The sequence below is a fragment of the Mauremys mutica genome, chromosome 2 (assembly GCF_020497125.1).
Source record: "Mauremys mutica isolate MM-2020 ecotype Southern chromosome 2, ASM2049712v1, whole genome shotgun sequence".
Classification (NCBI taxonomy): Eukaryota; Metazoa; Chordata; order Testudines; family Geoemydidae; genus Mauremys; species Mauremys mutica.
This window is the reverse complement of record NC_059073.1, coordinates 132,861,622-132,883,825: the sequence shown is the minus strand read 5'-3', so window position 1 is coordinate 132,883,825 and position 22,204 is coordinate 132,861,622. Positions and strand designations below refer to the sequence as shown.

At 57.7% G+C, this 22,204-nt stretch overlaps 2 protein-coding genes across 5 annotated transcripts in view; both read right to left on the bottom strand.

The window, feature by feature from the left end:
* Window positions 1-22,204, bottom strand: part of LOC123362934 (G protein-coupled receptor kinase 5-like) — a 62,855-nt gene that overhangs the window by 8,431 nt on the left and 32,220 nt on the right. For all 4 annotated transcript variants that reach the window (XM_045003506.1, XM_045003505.1, XM_045003507.1 and 1 more), the window contains 8 exons: window positions 16,233-16,328; window positions 11,071-11,183; window positions 2,350-2,427; window positions 1,842-1,942; window positions 1,620-1,712; window positions 1,452-1,515; window positions 633-773; window positions 63-253 (listed from right to left, as the gene is read on the bottom strand). In XM_045003506.1, coding sequence (XP_044859441.1) covers window positions 63-253; window positions 633-773; window positions 1,452-1,515; window positions 1,620-1,712; window positions 1,842-1,942; window positions 2,350-2,427; window positions 11,071-11,183; window positions 16,233-16,328 — 877 coding nt within the window. The remainder of the gene's footprint in view (window positions 1-62; window positions 254-632; window positions 774-1,451; window positions 1,516-1,619; window positions 1,713-1,841; window positions 1,943-2,349; window positions 2,428-11,070; window positions 11,184-16,232; window positions 16,329-22,204) is intronic.
* On the bottom strand, window positions 12,226-14,448 carry LOC123362937. The gene has a single exon (XM_045003516.1). The coding sequence runs from the start codon at window positions 14,222-14,224 to the stop codon at window positions 13,298-13,300; it is 927 nt and encodes a 308-aa protein (XP_044859451.1). The 5' UTR covers window positions 14,225-14,448; the 3' UTR covers window positions 12,226-13,297.

Here is a 22,204-nt window from a genome sequence, read left to right as displayed (position 1 = left end):
GGGCACCGCCGCTGTGCAGCTCTCGCGGGGAGCCATGGATGGCCCGAGTCAGGCCTGCTCACCTGTAGACAATGCCCTCCTGGTGCAGGTGCTGCAGCCCGCAGCAGATCTCGGCGGCGTAGAAGATGACACGTTCATCCTCGAAGCCGGGGTTGCCCATGTTGTAGATGTGGAACTTGAGGTCGCCCCCGTTCATGATGGTCAGCACCAGGCAGAGCGCGTCCTTCGTCTCGTAGGCGTAGGCCAGACTGACCTGCGAGAGCGCCCCGCCCCCGCCAGGCAGCATCAGAGCCAGCACCCTGGGCACAACCAGGCCTCAAACAGCTGCCTGTCACCATGGCTGCATCGGGTTGTACAGACCGGAGGGCATAGGGGAGCATGCCAGCTTGGTTCCCCGGCACCCCCCCTTCTGCTTGCTTCACTTCAAACCCAGCCACCCCTTTACAAACACCGCCAGTCCCAACCCACGTGAGGAATAGTGGGGTGATTCCATCCCGCTAACACCCAGCGGGGTCTCTCCAATGGCCAGCTCCAGGGAGAAGGGCTCCTGAACCGTCCCGGAGCCAGAGGAGGGAGCAAGCAGCAGCACCAGGCAGAGCTGGGAGCCCAGCACTCAGGAGAGTGACACTCACCACAAACCTGCTGTTGACTTTCTCCAGGATCTGCTTCTCGTTCAGGGCCATGGCCTCCCCTTTCCGCTTCTTGATCCGCTTCTTCTCCAGCTTCTTGCAGGCGTACATCTTGCCTGTTGCTCGTACCTGGCAGGCACAGACCTGGAGGCACAGACACAGCGCAGCGTGAGGTGGCTGGGAAGGGCGGCGCCTGGTGCTTGGGAGATGGGACTGGACTAGCTGGAGGAGACCCCTGGGCCAAGGCCTGGCATTATCCTTCCAGGCATGACCAAAGCCACATCTCTGTCCAGAGCCATCAGGAGAACAGTCTCGGGCAATGACCCAGCTTTCTGATCCCATCTGGGCAAGAGGGTTTCCCCCAGGGGATCGTGGGGTTTCCTGGCTGGCAGCAAACTGACTTATCTGCTCCAATTGTCTTTACAAAGCTCCACTGTGTCTGGCCTCTCAACTCAGCCAGCCCCCCTGCCACACAAAGCCAGCCCAGGGGCCAGCTGCACGCCCCCATCGGCTAGCCCCAGGCTCCTCCATGGAGGGTGGGGACAGACAATGCCCTTGTGCTCATCCCTCACCACGGGGCTGTACTCACATACTGGCCTCTCAGAGCCTGAATCACCTCATTCCTGGCAGACAGGCCCCTGTCCAGTGCTCCTGGAGCTAGCAGGGCTTGGAGACCAGGGCCTCACCAGCTGGCAGCATTGCCTGGGCTGGTGCTGCCATCAAAGAGGATTACTTTACACAGAGGCTAGAGAGCCTGTGCCACACACCAGGGAAACCAGCCCTTGCCCAGCCCCGAGCCCCCCTCCGGCGGCACAGCCCTACCTCTCCAAAGCCCCCCTTGCCCAGGATCCGGTACTGCCGGAAGGTGTCCTTGGTCACCGACTGCCTGAAATGACAAAGCCGCAAGGCGTGTTTAAGGCCCATGAGACCCCAGCTCAGCTCAGTTGAATGCAGCCCAGAGACAGGCTCGGCCGGGCAGCCCTCACTCACCTTTCCAAGTACTTCCACTGCAGGAACCGGTCGAAATACATGCTGTCCCGATAGTCGGCGAAGGGCGCGCCGCTCAGGTACTCATGCATAGGGCTGGGAGAGAGAAGGGGACGTTAGCTCTGCTCTCCTGGCTGTCCCACTGGAGGACCCCTCTCCAGCCCCACGGATCATGGCCACGCTGTATCATGCGTAGCACTGCTAAAGGCCAGGCCCAGTACTCACTGCAGACAGCTGCTGAAGAGGTCTTTACAGGCACTTTTCTGCAGGTTCTCCATGCACTGGTTCATGAGGGCCTGGCTGATTTCCGGCATGTAGTCTGAAGACTGAGGCAAAAGGAGAGCACGGCAAGTCTGAGTCCTGGCTGACGTCCTCAAGCCCAGCCAGCTCCCCACCTGGGTATTTTCCATCGACCTGATTGATTCTTGGGTAGGAATCCTGGGAGATCCCAAGCTGCCTTGCCCAGCCCTAGGCAGTCCAGGGCCTTACTAGGCTCCTAGTACCTTGTCTAGCCCAGCAAGAGCCGCGAGAGAGAAAGTGCAGCCGAAAGAAACCCTGCTCTACGGCAGGGACGCAGACCTGCATCTTCTCCATGCTGCCAGCAAGGGGCACCCTCCCCTCACAGAGCGAGCATGCAGCTCAGCCGACACACTTCCCTCTGGCCAGCCTCTGCCTGTCTCCTTCCCTTGTGCTCATGCTCTGAGGGCATGCGAGGGACCGGGCACAGACTCACCTCGCTTTTAAAGAACCTTCGGATGATCTCGTCGCCCATCTCCTTGCGCCGCTCATCCGGGGAGAGCTCGTAATCGATCTGGGTGGAGGAGAAAGGGGCGTCAGACTGAGCTGGGCTGGATTCCAGCTCCAGTGGTCATTGCTCTGCAAGGCCTGGTGCATTTCAGCACTGCTCCAGCCTTGGCAATGAGAGGCGCATCCCTCTGCCAGCCCAGGCAGCCCCTTGGCACCCCTGGGTTCGCCACAGCCCAGAGCGGTGATGCCGGACCCAAGTCCCCACGTGCCCACCCCCAGCAATGGGCAAAGCAGGGCTCTGTGCATGGCAGGGCTCTGCCTTTTCACCACCGCACCAACTCCAAGAGGTGAGGGAGCTGTGTTGCTTCCACACCTCTGCCTCCCATTGCCTGGCACTGCTGGGGAGCCTCCCGACAGAGGAAACGCCACTGAGTGCCCGGAGGCACCATGCTTCCCCCTCCAGCTCTTACATCAGGACCTGGCCTTGGAGACCAGACTGGATGGCCTGGGACTCCCCCTCAGCACAGACATGCCAGCCCTCACCTCTCTCCACCCTGTAGGCCACATGCTGCCCTTGATCCCAGGGGAGCTTGCACCAAGCAGGGCCGCCCAGAGTGGGGGGCTAGTGGGGCAATTTGCCCCAGGCCCCGCAGGGGCCCCCACGAGAATATAGTATTCTATAGTATTGCAACTTTTTTTTATGGAAGGGGCCCCCGAAATTGCTTTGCCCCAGGCCTCCTGAATCCTCTGGGCGGCCCTGGCACCAAGCAGGGTCTCCGCAGCTGAAGCAGCCAGCAGCATTACAGAACCGGGCTGCAAAGGGATTTCAGCACCAGGCCCGGTGCTGCCCTGCCCCAGCTATCCCAGGGCTGGCAGGCCTGGCCTGTCCTTTCTCGCCCTTTGTGCTGGAGCTCTGCTGAGACGCTCTCCCCACTGCGTGGCCACAACACCCCTTGCCAGCTCAGGCCTGCCTGCCACGGTCTTGGGACAGGCTCTGTGCAGTGCTCACGCTCCCCAGGTACAGACCCTGCCCCTGTGCTGGGCACCACGGGGGCTGAGGCTGCAGCTCACGGGATCAGCACCTATTTGCTTGCCCTGGCATCATGGCTGGTGCCCCAGATGGCTCCCGGGCAACCTGGGCACCCCTACAGGGCCTGACTGTATTTACCTGCGTGACGTTATTGTCAGCCAGTGTCGACGCCCGTGGGACTCTGCCCCATGCTCAGGGTGACCGGCACTGGGCTAACCCTCCCCTCCCTGCAGTACAGCTCCTTGGACAGGCAGGAAGCCAGCGTGATGGGGTCTGGGGGTGTATAGCCAAATGTTCCCACCCACCAGCCAAACAAAAGGAACAGCTGTGCGGACAGTGGGAGCCATTTATAACCAAACAACGAGCAACAGCCTGCGAAGGCGGGGGAGCCACCGGCCGGAACAGCCTGGACCCGCACACTGCCTTGGGGAGAACTAACATGACACATTGCTCGGGGGGATTCACCTACGCTGCACTGACCCCAGGGCTCTGCTAAGCACTCGCTGCTAGGCCTCCCGGACACAGCTCCAGGAGGAGCAACAGAGGAGAGCTGGCTTTGCTCGTCTTCCCCCTGGGCCAGAACAGCTGCAAAGCAAAGGGGCACAGACCCTGCCTGGACTCGAACACCAGTGCCTGTAAGGCAGCAACGGACTCTGCCATGCCACCCGAGACCCCCCTGTTCTTTCGGTGGCCCACCCTGGTGCTAACACCGACACTAACACGCCTGCAGGGCCTGAACCGGCAGAGAGCAGGGGACGAGCTCCCAGACACAGGAGCAGCCAGGCTTTTTGGCCAACCCTCATTAAAAAGCCAACCACACCAGGAAAAACCTACCCTGGGCCAAGCGCCCGGACAACCTCCCCGACGTCTCCTTCCCGCTTTGCTCCTGTTGGCACGGGGCCCCTGCAAGCCCCTCCCGGCATTCCTCCCCGATTTCCACCTCCCTGCCCACGCTTCCCCATTGGGTGTCGGCGCTTTGCCTTCCTCCAAGAGCCACACTCTGCTGCTATTAAAATCTGACCTGCCGCTCCCTCGGCCAGTGTTTTGGGAACTCGGCCGGGCGCTAGGAGACGGAGGACACAGGAACGACCCCCAGCGGCAGGGATGAGCAGCGGGCGAAGGGTTCGTTCAGAACTCACCTCTCCCATAGGGCAGCAGAGTCAGGTATGACGCTGGCTAATCACCCGGTCCCTTAATAAAGGGGGGCTGGGAAGAGAGCCAATCAGGGGAATAAACGGAGCAGGTGCTCTCAAAACCGTCCCAGGCTTTGGCCGCCTTAAACAGGAAGGACGGAAATAGGCTCTAGAGGGCCGGCATAGCGGGGATGGCTCACGGGTCGCCCTCATTCTCAAGGCTCAAGTGACATCTGTGTTTTCCTTAATAAAAAGGCCACTGGATGACAGCCATGAGAAACAAACAGGCTGGAATGTCCCATGAGGAGCTGCGTAAGCCTCTCCGAGCCAGCCCTGAACAAGAGCGCTGGCTGGGAGCTCTCCTTCCAGGGCAGCTCCGGCAGGACCACTGAGGCCCCGAGAAGCTAGGGAATGGGAGGGGGCCGTAAAGTGACCAGGGACCAAGCTGTTACCAGTCCACTTTGCCGAGACAGGGTACAGTGAGAGCAGGTGGCAGGGACAGCCCCCACTGTTCCCATGACCCAAGGTGTTGTCCATAGCCCCACTTTACAGATGGGGAACTGAGGCACTGATCGGTTAAGTGACAGGACCCAAGATCACACAGTGATTGAGTGGCAGAGTTTGAAATAAAACCCTATGGCTGCACACCTGCGCTAGCCACTGGGCCACATTTCCTTCCAGAGCAGGAAATAGAACCCAGGAGTCCGGACTCCCCGCCCCCTGCTCTAACCTACTAGACCCCAATTTTGCTCCTATAGCTGGGGTCAGCATCCAGCCCTCCTCCTCTCCGCTCTAACTCACTAGACCCCACTCCCCTCCCAGAGCTAGGGACAGAACCCAGGAGTCCCGACTCCCAGCCCCCACTGCTTTAATCCACTAGACCCCACCTCACTGGGGAGGACAACCTGCGAGATCAGCGATTCATCCATGGACACAAGGCAAGTTCAGCAACTCTCAAAGCCACATGTAGCCCCAGGCCATTTCCCTCCCCACCTTTGATACTTCCTGCCAGCAGCCAGCCTCGTAAAGAGAGCAGCCTGCAACAAACCCCAGCACCAACAACAAGCCAGCACAGCCTGCAAGGGCCCCCGGGCATGCAGCCTCAGAGCCAACACACCAAGAAAATCACACTCCGTGAAGAGACACCAGCCCAAGGATGTGCACAGAGACGGCTAGCAATCACGGAGCAAGTCCCCAGGGCCCGCGCTGCAGGGTGGATCCCACGTGCCCTCAGTAATGCCACAACATGACAAGAGCAGAGCCGTGCACAGGGGCTGTGGGGATCACTCACAATTGGAGCTGGATGGCAGCACGCTGCAGGGGGGCCAGATGAGACCCAAGCACCGCCATTTCTCTTTCCTTCAGAATAAAGAGAAGCCTGCCCCTGGGATCGGGGCCTCACAGCACCAGGTAGGCGCAGGCCCTGTCCTGCAGCAGTTCCACAGCACAGCCTCATACACACTGCAGCGTTATACATCGCACGCCTTTCCCCCTTTGCAATATGCCAAACTAGATCAGTGGAGCATCCCGTAGTGCCCAATCCCTGATGCCTTCCAAGGCCGGTGAAACCTCACCCCTCCACCTGTGCTAGCAGCGAGCTGGGAGTGAAAATGCTTTCCTGGTCCCCACAGCCCCCTGGGATCTGACAGGCAAGCTGGGCTCCTTCCATCCCACTCAACACCACCAGCAACAGAGGCTCTGCAGGCCAGGCTAGGTCAGGCCCACAGCAACTGCCGTGGAACCAGTTTGCAAACTGGGGGGGTGCCTGGTCTTTGACAATGGGGTTGCAGAGGCCCAGCGGGGGCAGAATCTGGGCTACAGAGCCTGTATTCCAGCCAGACCGTCAGGGCCAAGAGGGGAGTGTGTGGACGGACAGCTAGAAGAGCCGTTTCACGGCTAGACCGAACCCATTTTATCAGGGCTCCCAAGCACATTTTAGAGAATAGCCTCACATTAAACTTTCCTCAGCAAGTAACCCGACTGCACTAGCTCAACTGCTGCTACAGGAAAGTCCAGCCCTGCCTTGGGGCCAGGAAGAGGGGCTCAGAAATCCAGCTCAGGCCTGGGCGACACACACAGCTGCTCAGGTTTACCTCACAGAACAATTTCAAGCAAAGCAAGTGAAACCGGTGCCAAACCACGTGTGGACAAAAATGTCAATTTAATCTTGTTTCTAACAATTTAGCCTGAAGTGGTAAATTTCCAGGTACCAACTAAACTGAAATACCCCGTTTTAAGCTAGTATTAGTGTGTGCACACTGGGACTTTCCCAGGTTTGACTAAACTGTTTTTTAAACAGACTTGAGTTTACCCCAGTGCGCCGTGTGTGTTTTGACAGCCCCCACACAACTGTAAATCCACCAGTAAAGCAAGCAAACGACACACACCAGGCATTAAAACCCCCTCAGTGCTGCTCCACATCCCCACCTCCTCCGTGCTGGGTTGGGTTTTGGGGTTGCAATTTTTCCACCCACCCATCTCCTCCACCCACTAGGCGCAACGCATTGGCAGAGTTATTTTCTTCTAACCTGACAGAGACCTTATAAGCCAGGCGGGACTTTACGCCACCCCTGACTGTCTTGGGGTCACTTGAAACCCACCAGCAAGGACTCAAAAAAAATTTTTTTTTTCTTGAACCACTGGAAAGAAAAACCACAAGGCAGGTAAGTGTGAGCAGGAGGCAGCCTAACCAGTGCCTCTCTCACCTGGCTTCTCTGGAGCCATCACTGCTGGCCCAATCCCACCTTACAGCTCGCCTCCGCCGTGAGGCCTACACCACACTCAACAATGGCTAAGCAACTGCTGTGCTGGGTCTGCTGCCCGTGACACCGAGAGCAACCACCTCCGTGTCACCTCGTCACCTGGTTAGATGGTAGGGGCTGTAGGGCAGAAACTGCCTGCGTGTGCGTCGCTCCCCGGCGCAACGACCCCCCATCAATCAAAAACACTACTAGAGACTGGAAACTGATTTCTTTTCTGGGACCGTCTGCATGGAGACGGCGCTTTGAGTGCGCTCCCCGAGCTCACGACAGAACTCCAAGCATATAGAGCCACACAGCTCCCCGGTGTGACGCCAGGCTGCATGGCTTGGGAGGTATGCAACAGCAGCACAGACCCGGAGCCCCACCAGGAAGAGAAATCTCACTGTTGTGCAGAGGGGTTAGCCCCTGTTCGCAGGCTTCTTACAGACAAGCAGGGCATTGGGGAGGCTTTCTAGAGCTGTTAGCAGTTGCCGCGGTCATTAGCTTCTCTGTAATTTCCAACATGCCTGGAGGGCCCTGAGCACGCTCTGAACAATGACATGCAGACCGCAAAGGGCTGTGGTGCCCGTAATCCCAGCCAGGAAGCCACACACCCTTTGCATATCGCTGCCAGGGCCAGGCAGGGACATTTCCAAGTGAAATGAGACCAGCGTACGCACAGACATTCAGGCCGATGGAGAGGGGCTGCCCCCACCCGGCCCTAGACACTGCTCTGGCAGCACACAGGGGCCAAGAAGTGGCCAGAAGAGAATTTTCCCAAGTGCAGAAGCATAGGGGGGGCATCTCTATGATGCTGTGCTCAAAATCGCCTTCCCTCCAGGCCGTGCCAAACCAAATCTGACCTCATGACTGCACCAAACAGCATCTGGGAGAGAGCACACAGGACTCAGAACCCACCCGATGCCAGAGAACTGTAGCCCACCCACCAACACCCGCTAGACCAGGGTCAGAGAGCCAGAGACCAGGGGCATCCAGACGCAGCCCTTCCAAGACAGAGCTCTCAAGTTCAGGCGGGGATCCAGAGCCAGGATTGGAGCCCAGGGACTGTCTCTCCCAATCCACAGAGAATGGATGGGGCGGGCCAGAGTCTGTGTAGCTTCTCCAGTTCAGTTTCTACAGCAAGCCCAGACTCAGTGACCCCACATGAGCCTCAAAGGGACTCTTGCTTGCTAACTGAGCCAAGCATTTCCCACTCAGCCAGCTTAGACAACAGCATAAAGCAATACACGAGCTGCCTACAGTGCCCTACAGGACAAAAAGACGCCCATTCTATCAGCTGGGTGGGAGATGGATTCCCCAAGCAGAGGGCCCTTCCCTGTCTATAGCTAACTACATGCATTAGAACCAGGGCAGAGGCTCGTGTCTTAACCAAGAGGCCTAGTTCTCCAGTGTGTTAGCGCAGGAACATTTGTCCTCTCCAGGCATGCAAGAGAATTGTCTGATAAAGTGGCCATCACCCTGGAACACAGTGATGCTTAAACATGGTCAGCCGCTGGCGTTGGAATGCAGGGACTGCTCGTGGTGTGAAAGAGGAGAGACTGCTTCTAAAGCAGTCCAGACTCAAACAATCTGGAGCTTTAGTGACTGAAATCACAGCTGGGTCAAGAACAGGGACAAATTTCACCAAGACTTAAGTAAAAATGTTCTCCTCTCCATTTTTACTGGTGAAATTTGGATGTGAAATTTCATTGAAACATCAGAAGTTACATGCTTCACGTCACAAAATCTAAATCACCTCCTTGAATCGCAATGAACGAGGGGCCAGGACAGACTCTAGGTGTGGAAGGCAGTGCACATACATGTGATGCTGGTCAGGAGAAAATGGCTCTTTCAGCCCACAAGAGAGGCAGGAGAGAAGGAGGGGATTAAAGGGAAGGACAGTGGTGGGAGGAGGAGCTGGAGACAAAAGGGTTTGTATCTGGAGACATGGAAGAGTCCCAGTAGGTACAGGCAGCCTGTGGCTTTGTTACATACCTGTACTTACCAGCAACCACCAGATCAACTTTGGTTGGGGGAGTTTTATTTAATTGACTTAGTTGGCAAGAAAAAAAAATATATTTTTTTAAAATCTTCCATAAGCTCAAAGAGCCTCACACAAACCCAGGACTGTTTTTCAGGCATGTGTTTCCCATTAAACACCCATATGACTGGATCGGCCTTTCTGCCACTCAGATGCATCAAGACTATGCAAAAAAAGAAAAATGCTTAAGTTTTCGTACATCAGCTTGAATTGCTGGCAGGACTGGCTGCTTCCTTCGACACAGAGAGAGATTTTCCCCTGACCCAAACCAAATGGGACTAAGCAAACTCCTCTCAGTCTGAAGGGCAAAAGCTCCCTCAGTTACATAAACAATTTGGTAATGGGAAACACAGATCATTCTAGGAGGCTTACGTTTTCTATTAAACAGCATCTAAAATTGCCTCCTGGCATCAGAAGAGTCTAACAGCAGATGCACATGGATTTCAGATCAGAACTTCAAGTTAGCTAATGAAAAAAGCCCAAATCTTCTGGTGTGACCCAGAGTGAAACCAAGCCCTGCTGGACAGACCATGCTTCCAGAACCAGGAAACCTTCCAGGGGAAAAACAAAAAGCCCTTGAGAACGCCAAGATATGATTTCACTAGGAGGCCTGACTGAAGTTACACGTTATCTGGATGGAATTTTTGCACGGTTGCCTTAGAAAGGGCTGTGAAACGCACTGCCCCCATAGCACTGGTGCTAAGGGTGCACTTTAGCAATTTCATTTTCTCCTGCGTCTAAGAAGCACCTGTCCATCACCACCACCTAACAAGCCAACAACAGGGAAAGAACATAGATGGAAGGCAAGTGACCTTTTCTCCCTCATGGAAACATCCTAGTGAATGCCATAGGAAATCACCACCTCTATGGAGGCTGGTATTTACAAAGCCATTTGAACAGCAAGAGAAGCTTGGAACCCTCCTACAGAATTCAATGGCAGAGATATTCTCTATGGCCCCATTCAACCATAGGTATCTAATTGAAGCACATGAGTCGTCCCAAAGTCCTGCACAACTGGGCCCCCCACAGCTCTGCTGTAGAATTCAATAGGATGGTTCAAAAGATCCTCATTCAATCTTACATCCTATGAGGCTTTAAGAGCAATTTCCAGTCCCCGTGAAGCTGTACGGGACGTTTCCATAGGACTGTTCTGATCAGGAGCTATAGGCACAGTGCAGGGTGGGTTTTCTGTCTCGCTGCACATGTTCCTGAGAGACTTCCAGCTCTCAGAGAGATCAGTTATTGGCAGAGCCAATGCTACATGGGAATTCCCACAGCCCGTACCACACACCCCTACATTCACTTTCCCCTTCCCTTCGGAATCCCATTGCTTTCCATTTATTGCATCCCTTCTCACCCCCTGACAGAGCAAACATGGGGCTCCCTACACTCCATATATTGCAGTGTCATCCCATCTGCCAGGGCCGGCTCCAGCTTTTTTGCTACCCCAAGCGGCGACGGGAAAAAAGAGACCGATTGAGCTGCCGCCAAAGAGGAAGACAGGGAGTGAAGGAACCGCCGCCGAAGACCCGAATGTGTCACCCCAATAACGGACAGAGTGCCACCCCTTTCTGTTGGCTGCCCCAGGCACCTGCTTCCTTCGCTGGTGCCTGGAGCCGGTCCTGCCACCTGCAATCGTACAAGACAGACATCCCTCCTGCCATGATCCTCCCAAAACCAGCAGGTTGCTCTGGCTTCAAACTGCACCCGACCCCAGGAGCACCAGAGTCCCTGGGCTGCTGGTGACTAGCGGGGCTCTTACCACAGCATCCAGGAAGTGGATGCAGCGCTGCAGCTCTGGCCGCCTCTCGCAGAACTGACGGAAGAGCAGCCGGCCGATGGGCTGCTTGTCACACAGGCTGCTGTAGTCCCTGTCTGGAAAAGAAAACCAAGGAGGAGATGGGACAGAAGCACGGCTCACGACCATCCGCATCCATACCGGGCCATTCTGGAGACACTGCCTTGTGCCGCGCCCCAGAGATCATCTCGCGGACAGACGAGCCCCAGGGCCACCCAGAGGATTCAGGGGGCCTGGGATGGGGCTGGGTCTTTGGCAGCAATTCAGCGGCAGGTCCCTCTCGGAGGGAAGGGCCTGCCGCCAAATTGCTGCCGAAGAATGAAGCGGTGACGGTAGAGCAGCCTAAGTGCTGCCGATCGCGGCTTCCCACCCCCTCCACTTGCATGCTTGTACTCACTGGGTAGCGCGCCGAGGCTTCGGCAGCACTTCAGCGATGGGTCTTTCACTCGCTCTGAGTCTTCCGCTGCACTGAAGGACCCGCTGCTGAAGACCCGGAGCGAGTGAAGTGCCCGCCGCTGAAGTGCCTCCGAAAACCCAGAGTGGCTCGCAGGGGCCCCTGTGGGGCCCAGGGCAAATTGCCCAACTTGTCCCCGCCTCTGGGCGGCCCTGATGAGCCCTCCCAGCCCATAACCCTCCACAGCTCTGTTCCCAAATGACTGGGTTCTGTGGAGCACTGATGAAGGAGGCGCACAGCTCTGCAGAGAAGCGCTTCTTTAGAGCGCTGCTTCATCAGGCAACAGTGCAACCAGGCCATGGGATGAGAGCCACTGCCCTGCTTTAAAGTACCACTGGCCACTTCCCTGCACACACCTGGATCACCGTTCCAGCTGGTGGACACTGGGTGGTGAAGTGGTAGACGGGGAGCATTGCTGCTGGCCGGTGGGTCACAGAACAGCTGTGATTTCAGCCCAAATCCAGCCGGTAACTCTGCAGGTGAGCCCCTGCGCTGAGGCAGAGCCATAGGGACGTCCATGGGGCTCTTCCCAGACCCGAGGATCCACCCACACAGAGTCACCGGACTTGGCTCATGAACGATATTTGTCTGTTGGCCACTGCGCAGCCTCCCGCTGCGAAGGCTCTGAAAGCAGCCCCTGAAACAGGAAGCTGCTCCCCCAGCCAGCAGGGTTCAGAGCACCTGCATGTCGCTGCCTTGGTTAAAGGAACAGACGGGCAAGAGTTAAACGCTGGTTTGCACAAACCACACCTGTTGCCTTAGCTGAAGTCACTGGAGCGTCCATTGCATAGCATGGCTGGGATTTCTAGGGGACCATCTCCTCAAGACAGTGTGTGCCCCCCTCAGGCAGCCTCCTCCACAACCCCCTTTGCCCCAAACACCTCGGTGGCCCATGATCATGGCCTCTGACCTCCCAGAGGCTCAGGTGCATCTGTATGCTAGGCCAGGCCTTGCTGCAGCTCTCTCCAGAGACTCCCCAGGGCAGAGGGTTCTCATGCATCTCTCCTGCATAGCGTGACAGGGGCCCAGCTCCATGCTGGGTCCAGCTGCACACAACGAATTCCAGGCCAAAGCCCCCAGCAGCTGCAAGTTGTGAGTTCTAGCAAGACAAACATTGCAAATGTCTTTCCCTCCACTCCTCTCCTTTCTCTGAGCTGGAAACCGCCCCCCTGACCTCTGCCTAACCACATTCCCAGGCCATATAAACACACCCCGCTCCTTGGTGTTGCATCCCGAGTCCCAGTGGAAGGAACAGCCAAGCATGCATTAGGGGAAGAGTCACTGACATCTCTGAGGGAGCATGGGAGAAGGACACACTTATCTTGGATTCTGAGAGCGCCTGCCCCAGCACCCTCCCACTCAGCACTGGCTTCCCAAGAACCCTGGTTCCACCAAACTCCGCTGGGTGCTCAGGGGACAGTGTTCCTACACTCACCCTCACAGAGTCAGCAGCAGATCTGCCCTGGGTTCAACAGCTCTGCAAGATGTGAAGTGCCCTCCAGAGGCTGGAGGGGGCCGGGGCTAGTTTTCTCCTCTTGGGCTCAGACCAGATTTTGGGGGAGCCAGGAAAGCACCAAGCGGGCACTGCTGATGTCACCCCCCCATCAGATCCCCATTAATGGAGGGTCTGGCCAATGTGGACACTCACCATCTACCTCCTCCAATCACTCTTTCTGCGTTGGGGGAAGGTTCCAGAGGAGCTGGGGCCAGGCTTCCTGAGTCCTGCCCAGACACCATTCAGACCTGAGCTAGGGGCAGAAAGGGCACTGGTGCCGTGCACAGATTGTCCCAGCCAGGGATGAGGACCAGGTCTGCCCTGACTGTATTACATCCCATCGGCTGCCTTGGATACTGCTGACCACAAGGTTTCACTGGGGACCCAGAGGTTGCTAATGGAGTGAGAGAAACTCCCCACCCCCCCGTTCTAAACATTAGACCCTGCTCCTCTTCCAGTGCTGCAGACAGAACCCAGGCGCCCCAGCACCCAGTTCCCAGGGCTGGGCTTACAACTGGGGGGCAGGCCAGGAAAGGAAGATTCACTGGCACAGCAAGGCTGCGCATTCCCTGGAGCAAATGGCTCCAGAACAGAGCTGACTCAGAGCCGGCAGCCCTCCCAGAGACAAAGAGGCACAGCCCTTCCATCAAGGGCTTATCGCCCCGCTGCCCCCTTGAACTACCAGCAGGTTTGAACCCTGGGCCATGTGGGGTGGGGTGATGCCAGACACACAGGGCTGTGCGATGGTGGTCGGGCGTAAGGGGGCGATGCCGGCACACAGGGCCATGTGACGGGCCAACAGAGGAGTGTGCAGGGTGAACCGATGCCGGACACACAGGGCCATGCGACAGTAGGGGAGTGTACGGGGCGGGGCCGATGCCAGAAACACGGGGCCGTGCAATGGCGGTGGGGAGTGCGATGGCAGGGGGGCAATGCCGGGCCATGCGATGGCAGGGGAGCGTGTGCGGGGGGGAGGGGGCAATGCCAGAAACACGGGGCCGTGCAATGGCGGTGGGGCGTACAATGGCAGGGGGGCAATGCCGGGCCATGCAATGGCAGGGGAGCGTGTGCGGGGGGGAGGGGGCAATGCCAGGAACGCGGGACTGTGCAATGGTGGCGGGGCGTGCCGGGGGTGATACCAGGCACGCAGGATTACCTGCGGATTGCATGTTTGCAAAAAACCGAAGGGGAGAATGATTCCTTCAGCAGCAAACACAGGACAAGCTTCTGCTTCCCATCTCCAACCTGCACGTCCTCTCCTGCACCCTCCGGTGCTCCACCCTCCGGCTCCCAGTGGAGCACTGAGGGCCAGGCTCTGGGCAGCTTTGGCATGCGCCGGGCAGACTCTCCCGAGAAAGCTGCAGCCTGGCTGTGGGCATTGAGCCTTTGGGACTCTGTCATCCCCAGCCCTGAACACCCCCTGCTCATTGTCCCTCCCGAGGCCCTGCATATGGCCCTCGCTCCCACCCTCCCTCACAGCCCTGCTCCCTCCTGCTTAGGGCCCTACCAAATTCACCGTCCATTTTGGTCAATTTCACAGTCATAGGAATTTAAAAATCGTTAATTTCATCATTTCAGCTATTTAAATCTGAAATTTCAGGGTGTTGTAATTGTAGGGGTCCTGACCCAAAAAGGTCACAAGGCTATTGCAAGGGGGGTGGGAGTCACAGTACTGCTACCCTTACTTCTGGGCTGCCGCTGGCGGCAGGAGGCTGCCTTCAGAGCATGGTGCCTGGCCAACAGCCACCGCTCTTCAATAGCCCCACTCTGAAGGCAGCGCAGAAGTAAAGGTGGCAATACTACAACCCCCTAAAATAACCTGGTGACCCCCCTGAAACTCCCTTTTGGGTCAGGACCCCCAATGTGAGAAACACTGGTCTCACCCATGAAATCTGTATAAAAGCAAACAAAAGATCAGATTTCACGATCCGTGACATGTTTTTCATGGCCATGAAGCTTCTGTTGCCTTGGTCCTGGAGCACCCCCCCCCCCCCGGGATGTGCCCCTTCTCGCACCAACCATTCCCCCTCCACAGCAAGAGCCACACCCCAGCCCCTCCTGAGCTGCTCCGCTCAGGTCTCTCCGGTGCCCCGGGGGTGCCAGCTCCTTGGTGCAGGGGACATGTCTCTCTGGGCAGATACAGTGCCCTAGCATATGGCACTGTACACCGTTACGCCGACGCCCGGCCGCCTGCTGCTGCTGCGGGTGGCTGGATGAGCTCTGTGCAGCTAATGGCTCCCCAAGACCCCGAGCCCCGCGGGACCCTGAGACCAGCAGCAGACCCGAGGGAAAGGCCTAACCCCCGCTGCAGACACAGGAAGGGAGCTCTAGGGAGGTGGCACCCTGCTGAGGCTGGCTGTACCCAGGGGGTTGAGTCCCCATGCTCAAGTGCAGCTCCCCCATAGCCCATGCGTGTCGCTGGCAGAGGGCGCCCCAACCCCTGCCAGGGAAGGGCCAGGTTAGTCACTGACACTGGTCAGGGACGTTTGTGCACCAGGGTGCCCGAGTGGAGAGTCGGGTCTGGGACAAGGTGGGGGTGAGGCAGTGTCAGGGAGTACTGCAGCTGTATCTCCTGACACGTAGCCCCCCGGGCCGGGCCTGCCCTGCGGGAGGTGCTGCTTCCCTCCCACCTGCACTTCTGCCACACACAGCGCCCCTCCCCACCCGGGCAAGGGCGGGCGCCTGGGGGTAGTGCCTGGCTGTTCGCAGGTGTCCCCAGCTGTATGCATGGAGCACACCCTCTCTCCAGCAACAGTTAACAGCCCCAGCCTTGATCCTCTTCCTGCCTCTCTGCCCCACCCTCCTCGGGCTCCTGATAAGCATCTCTCCTCTGCACTGGCAGGAAACGATCACAGGCTTTGTTGTCAAGCGCAAGAGCTGCAGCATGGAGCTCCCCATGGGCCCCTGGCATTTCCCACTGCTCTCTCTGTATCCATTACCGTGCCACACTGGCTCTCTCGGCCTCTCTGCTGAACGCAGCTCAGTGTGCCAGCCTGCTCTTCCCCCACGCTCCCCTCCTTCCCCGCCGGCTTGTACCTGCTTATTCGCAGCAGGCACCCAGGCTCTGCGGCAAGCAGGTTTTGCCAGTTCTTGCAACACAATCCCCGCACACCCCTGCACAAGGCTCGTCTCACTGGCCGGCTCCGGGGAGCAGCCGGGCTGGGGCTCGCCGCTTACCCAGGCCTTTCCGAAGGTCGTCACACTGGCTGATGTGTGGGAATCTGAGGATCTCTTTCCATTTCTTACTCCTCCCTTTCCGCTTCCCTCCACCTCCTGCAAGGGACAGAGAAGGGGGCAGGAGAAGGAGAAATTAATCCAGAGACAACAGCCGTTGTCATTAGAGCCTGGACACTAAAGGGAGGGATAGACCCCGAGGGCTCAAGCAGGAGGAACAGCACTCGTGGCATCAGGACAGTGATGCTTCACCTGCCAGCCAAGGACTTCAACGCACCCTTAACCCAGTCCTCACAACCCTCCTGGAGATGTGGGGTAGAATACTCCTCCCCAGGGGAAACTGAGGTGCAGAGAGGGAAGGGACTTGGCCAAGGTGAGGCTCAGAACTGGGCCCTGAACCCAGCTTCAGACATCGGGGGAGAAAGAGAGACAGTGCAGATGATGCCCCTTCTCAGTAGTTTCTACAGGACATTTCACCCCATTAGATCTGCAGTTTTCCCTCCCCGCCATTGCTGGAGCATCAGAATTTGGGAGAACAGGATCAACTTTACTCCAAAAGGCCCCAGCTCACCCTGGGCACCCAGGGCAAGGCAGGGGTGACGCAGAATCAGGGAGCACACGGCCTCCTTTTGACACGGCAGAACGGGGATGATCCAAAGCCAAAGGGAAAGAGACTCCCCGTGACTTCTATGGGGCTTTGTAGCAGGCCTTCAACGTGGAGAGGAGCTTCCTGCTCCCAAGCACAGGGGAGAGCCTGACGGTGCCCTGCGAGGAGCAGCTCCCAGGCCCCATGCCAGTCAACAGGAGCCGCGCCCACTCCTGTGCATGGGCTGGCCTCAGGGTGCTTTGCAAGCTGTTAACCGGTTATTCCCCACCCCAGCCAGGCAGGCAGCTACTGTCACTCCGTGCTACAGGCGGGGCAGAGGAGGATTCAGCCCAAGGAGTCACACACACCCCCATGTCTGGAAGGGAAAGGGCCACACGTCTGTGTGTTAACGCACAAGCGGTTGCACTCCCGGCTCCCAGCCTTGTGCTGGCCTGACCAAAAGACACCAGCCCCGACAGGGTCCATTCATGCACGGTGCTGAGTGCACCCAGGAGCGGCTGAGCATCGTGGGGAGCGCAGCACCTTTCCCGGGGGCTCGGCACCTTGCAGGATTCGGCAGGAAAGAGCCCCGGTTTCCAAGCGCTCAGCAGCCCCCTGGTGCCGCTCATGGTTGAAGTTGCAGAGGAGCCAAGCCTGCACAGCCTGGCCTCCCGCGACTGAACGCGCTGTCCCTCTCCGCTCTGCTGTGTCTGAATGCACCGGCCAGGCCAGTGTCTTGCTATCCCCCCACAGCTAGCGGCAGCACGGTAATACACGCACGTTTGGCTCTTCCCCTCCCAGCAGCACTAATATCGCAGTGCAAACTGTACCCTGACTGCAGGTCCGGGCAGGAGAGGGGCAGCCCCGCCGTCGACCTGGCAGGCAGGCTGCAACATGGGTTTTCTCCACAGGAGCTGAGGCTAGAAGCCAGAGGGGGTTTGCGCTTCCTTCAAGAACAATGCCCCATCCTCCGCGCTAGCTTGCTAATAACCATCTGGTTTCCTTATCTCTTGGGCTGGTTTATTGTTCCCTGCCGGCCGGACTTGCTGGCTGCTATCTGCCCTCATCTGCGTGCAGAGGATGCAGGCCTGACTCTGAAGGAATGAGCTCATGGCCTGGCACGCTTCCCCAGGGGACAGACAACCTGCCCAGCCTCCCTGGCAGCTGCCTGCCCACCACAAGCAATGCATTCCTCACCCCACTGGCATCCCCTCTCTGTCCAAGTCCTGCAGGTCAAGCAGTGGCTCTGGAGAGGAGTATCCAGACCCTGGGAGTATATTCAGTGGGGAGGGGTGGTCTTTTCATTCTACGAATGTACAGCCCCTAGTACAGTAGGACAGAGACTCCCTGGTGCAAATAAATAGTAAGTCTCCAAGATCCAGAGCAGAGCTCTCAACCTGCCAGGGAGCGACATGCACAAACGATCCATCCAGGGAGAGTAAAGTGCTGGGAGATCCCTTCCTACAGCGTCAAGGCAATGGCACTGCAACATCTGTTGTTGCGAATTCCTGGCATTTAAAATAACAGAAGGGAGGGGGAGTGTGTGTGGGGGACACCGCAGGGAACGCTGCGGGATCACCCCAAGTGGGGGAGAACCCTGCAGAGACATCCCTAAGAGATGTTCCCAGCCCGACGCAGCACCCACCATGCCCTGGCAGAGTGCACCCATGTTCATCATGGGGCCCTCCTCGGCAGGGAGAAGCAGCGTTTTGGATTTGTTCGTTATGGAGTGGCTGGACGGCGTGCCAAGGGCAGCAGCCCAGTCCCATCCTGTCATGGGGTTCCCACAGCTATGGCAGCAGGGCCAGGTGCTGCACACACCAGGCTGCTTCAACCAGAGCCTGTGGCACCGGCCTGGGCCTCCCACCCCGACACACCCAGGCTGGGTCCAAGAGGAAGGGAGGCCAGGGCTGCAGAACAGCACAGACGAGCTGGCCGGAGCAGACACCTGCAGCAGGCGGGTTTAACCCAGCCAGGCATCTTACCAGCAGCTCCAGTGCTTTCCTGGGGTAGCTGCCCAGCCACAGGGCAGCCACAGCCCACGTGGGCATCCTGCTCACTCCACACCTGGCTCTCCGACATGTACAAAGGCTGGAGAGCAGAGCCTCGCAGCAGCAGGCAAGGAGCTACCATGGCCCCACCTCACTTTGCTCCTACTGCGCCCATAATACTGCATCCTCCTCTGCTCCCACCAGCAGCACAGCCATGAGAATGGGCCTGCTGGGTGCCCCCTCTCAGGAGGGCAGCCAAGCCCAGCCTCACCCCTGCCCCCAGGGAGAGTGAGCGAGGAGCAGCTGTTGGGAGTTCCCAACCCACAGTGCTCCTTGCAGGAGTGAGACGCCCGCCCCAGACAGAGCAGCCACCCGCAGAGCTGTGCCTGCGAGACTCCAATGCTATCGCCCAACCACTGGCTGCAGACACAGAGCAGGTACCGTGGAACTTGCCTTCGGAGCCTGAGAGCATCAGGGACTGGCGACCCGAATGGCATTGCATACCACTACCCAGAAAGGGCTTGCTCTCCCACTCTGCCCTGCACAGGGCTGGCACATCCAATGCCTAGAGCGCCAGATGCCATGTGGCCTTTGGGACAGGGTGTCCTTTGTACAGGTATGGCATGGCCCTGCCCCGCCAGCAGGCCTCATCCTGCCCTCAAAAGCCCCAAGGGGGCTCAAACACCATGGCCCAGTCAGTCCTTGGCCTTGGCACTGAGTCTGCAAACCAGGGGCGGGTCAATGCCAGCTGTGACATCAACAGGAAGGACTAGGCCAAGAACCCATCTCGCCACCCTCACTTCACACCTGGGCCCTGCACAGCTGGGAGAGGACAGCTCCCAGCCACACACACACACACACACACACACACACACCACCTGCCCCAGGAACAGAGCTGGGTGGGGAAACATGGAAAATTTTCAACCCAAAAAAAACCCTGCAAGTTTTCCAGAAATTTTGCAAAAAAGATTCCCCACCCCCACTCTGCTCACAAGCCAATTCGTGGTTACAACCGACAAAAGCCGGGAACCAAGGCAAACTCCAAGAAGCGGGGAAAGGGAATGAGCTTTGGGGAGCCTTCAGGATCACTGCAGGGTTTCTATGGACTCTTTCTTTCCATAGGCACGCACACATGCCCTTCACTTATGAAGTAATCCCAGTGGGGATCTGACATCAGCATTCATTCCGGCTGCTTAGGGCTGGGTGTCAGCCAATAACAATCTCCACCGTTGACCAGCTGCCATCTAAAGGTCCAGTTACGTCAAGCTGAGCGAACAGGAAGCCAAGACCCCGCTACAATGCTGCTTGACAGAATCCCGGGGTCTCGTCTGCAGACTCCTGGCCAAAGGCCCCAGAGGGACCATGTTTCACCAAGTCCTCTAGGGATTTGGTCCAGCAGAACTTCCTGCCGTAATCAATTCACTTCCTCATGCATGAATAGGCCAAATGTCAGAGAGCTGGAACTGGGCAGCAGAGCAGTCCCAGACCCAGCAGTAAATATGATGCAGGAATTACACCAGCTTCTGCTGCTACACTAATTCGCCTCTCTCTGTTCCCAGCCAACGGGGCTGTACCTGGTAGACACACCGTCTGGAAAGAGTCCCTATCTCTCTGCTCCAATGTGGTTTCAGGAGCTGAGGAAAACAGTGGACTCCACAGCTTCCCAGTTAGCATTTGTGGTGTACTGAAGAGTTCATCCTTGAGCCCTGGGATATTGAGGGAACTCATCTGTTTTCCACCAAAGAGGGAAATCAAAAGGAGCAAAGCCATCTGTGATAGGAAGTCCAGGGCGGCTGCTAGGGGCAGTTTTATCCCACTCAGCTTTTAATGCAGCATATCAGGACATTATTCCTCTTGCGGATACACACAGCAGCTTGGTTATTATCCGAGGTAAACCAAGAGACAGCCAGGCAGCAAACCAGGGCAAGAGGGATAGCTCAGAGTGCCAGAGGGTGACACTGGAGCAGGACTTTGCTGTTCCACCAAATAGGGACAGGAACAAAGTAGCTTTGCTGAACCAACCAAACCAAAAACAACAAATACCCCTAGCCTTTCCTGGGCAGTCATCCGGCCCATTATTTCTAAAGCCTCTTTCTACAGCCTCCGGAAAAGCGAACCCAGCTGCTCCCATGGAGCTGACCCCACGCCAGGGCACCGCGCCATGCTCTGCAACAGGTGTCGAGCAGCATGCAGGACACGGATGCTTTGCAAGAGTCCTGGTCCCATCTTGGGCACCGAGGGTTAGGGATGGAGAGGAGGGACAAGGCCCCGCTTGCTGTCTGGTGACGCTCACTCACACTCTGCTTCTGGGATCGGCAGTCAGGTGCTGGCTGCCAGGAGGATGGTCTCTAATTTGGAAGGGGCGAGGAGCCTGCAGGTGGCTTCTGTTGAGTGTTTAGCACTGGGGGTGGGGGTGTCAGCTGGAGACAGATTCCCTGGCAGCTGCATTCCAAGGACAACTGTGACTAGCTGGGCCGGAACTCTCCCATGAGCAGGAGAAGCCGCTTTCAGATCAGTAACATCCTTGTTGGCTTGATCAAGGGCTTCCCCGAGGAGCCCTTCTGAGTGCGCCAGATCAGCGTGCTCCAAGGAGCGGTGTCTTGCAGGGCGGGTCTCCTCCCTGCTGCAGCAGACACACAGCCAGACCAGCTGCCCGGTGGATTCCAGGCAGAGCATTTTGGCCCAGGGAGCCTAGTGCCAGGGCAGAGACTTCACACCTCAGTTCATGCTGCCGGGGGCCAGCCACCCTGGGCACAGGTCTCACTTGCAGCAGCAGGATGCTGCATCTCCCCCTCAGTCCTGCTTAAAGGGACAGCATCACTCAGTGCTAATGCCACTTGCACCCTTCTGGTGACAGCCCCAAGGGAGCCACTAGCAGACCAGATCCAGATCAGCTCCCATGATCCTCACCAGCACAGACCTGGCACCAGCTTGGCCAGCCGCCTCCTTCGGCAAAGGAGAGCTTCCTGCTGGGACTTGCTGTTGGTACCAGCCTCCCTGAGGGAAGGCCTAGTAAGTCCTGCACATGGAGAGAGCGCGACAAGCACGGGGGCTTTTTGCAAGAGCACTCACATGCTCTGTCCCCAGCTGGTACAGGCAGCTGCCCCACTGCAGTCCAAGGAGCTGGATCCTACACCCAGCCATCAGCTCTTTGAATTGCAACCATGCTGTGCAAAGCCTGGCGGGGGGGTGGGGGGGGAAGGGAGATGTGCTGTAAGGGCACAGGACACTGTTAGCAATGGCCCTGCACTAGCCTTTGCCAGCACTGCCAGTTATTAGGCTGCTGCTAAAATTCAGACAGAGGAGGACTCCGCTGTCCAGGCCAGAGACCCAAGGAAGAGAGAAGTTGCCTTTTGCTTTATCCCTGCAGGGTTCTTAGAAACCGCCTTGGGGCCAGG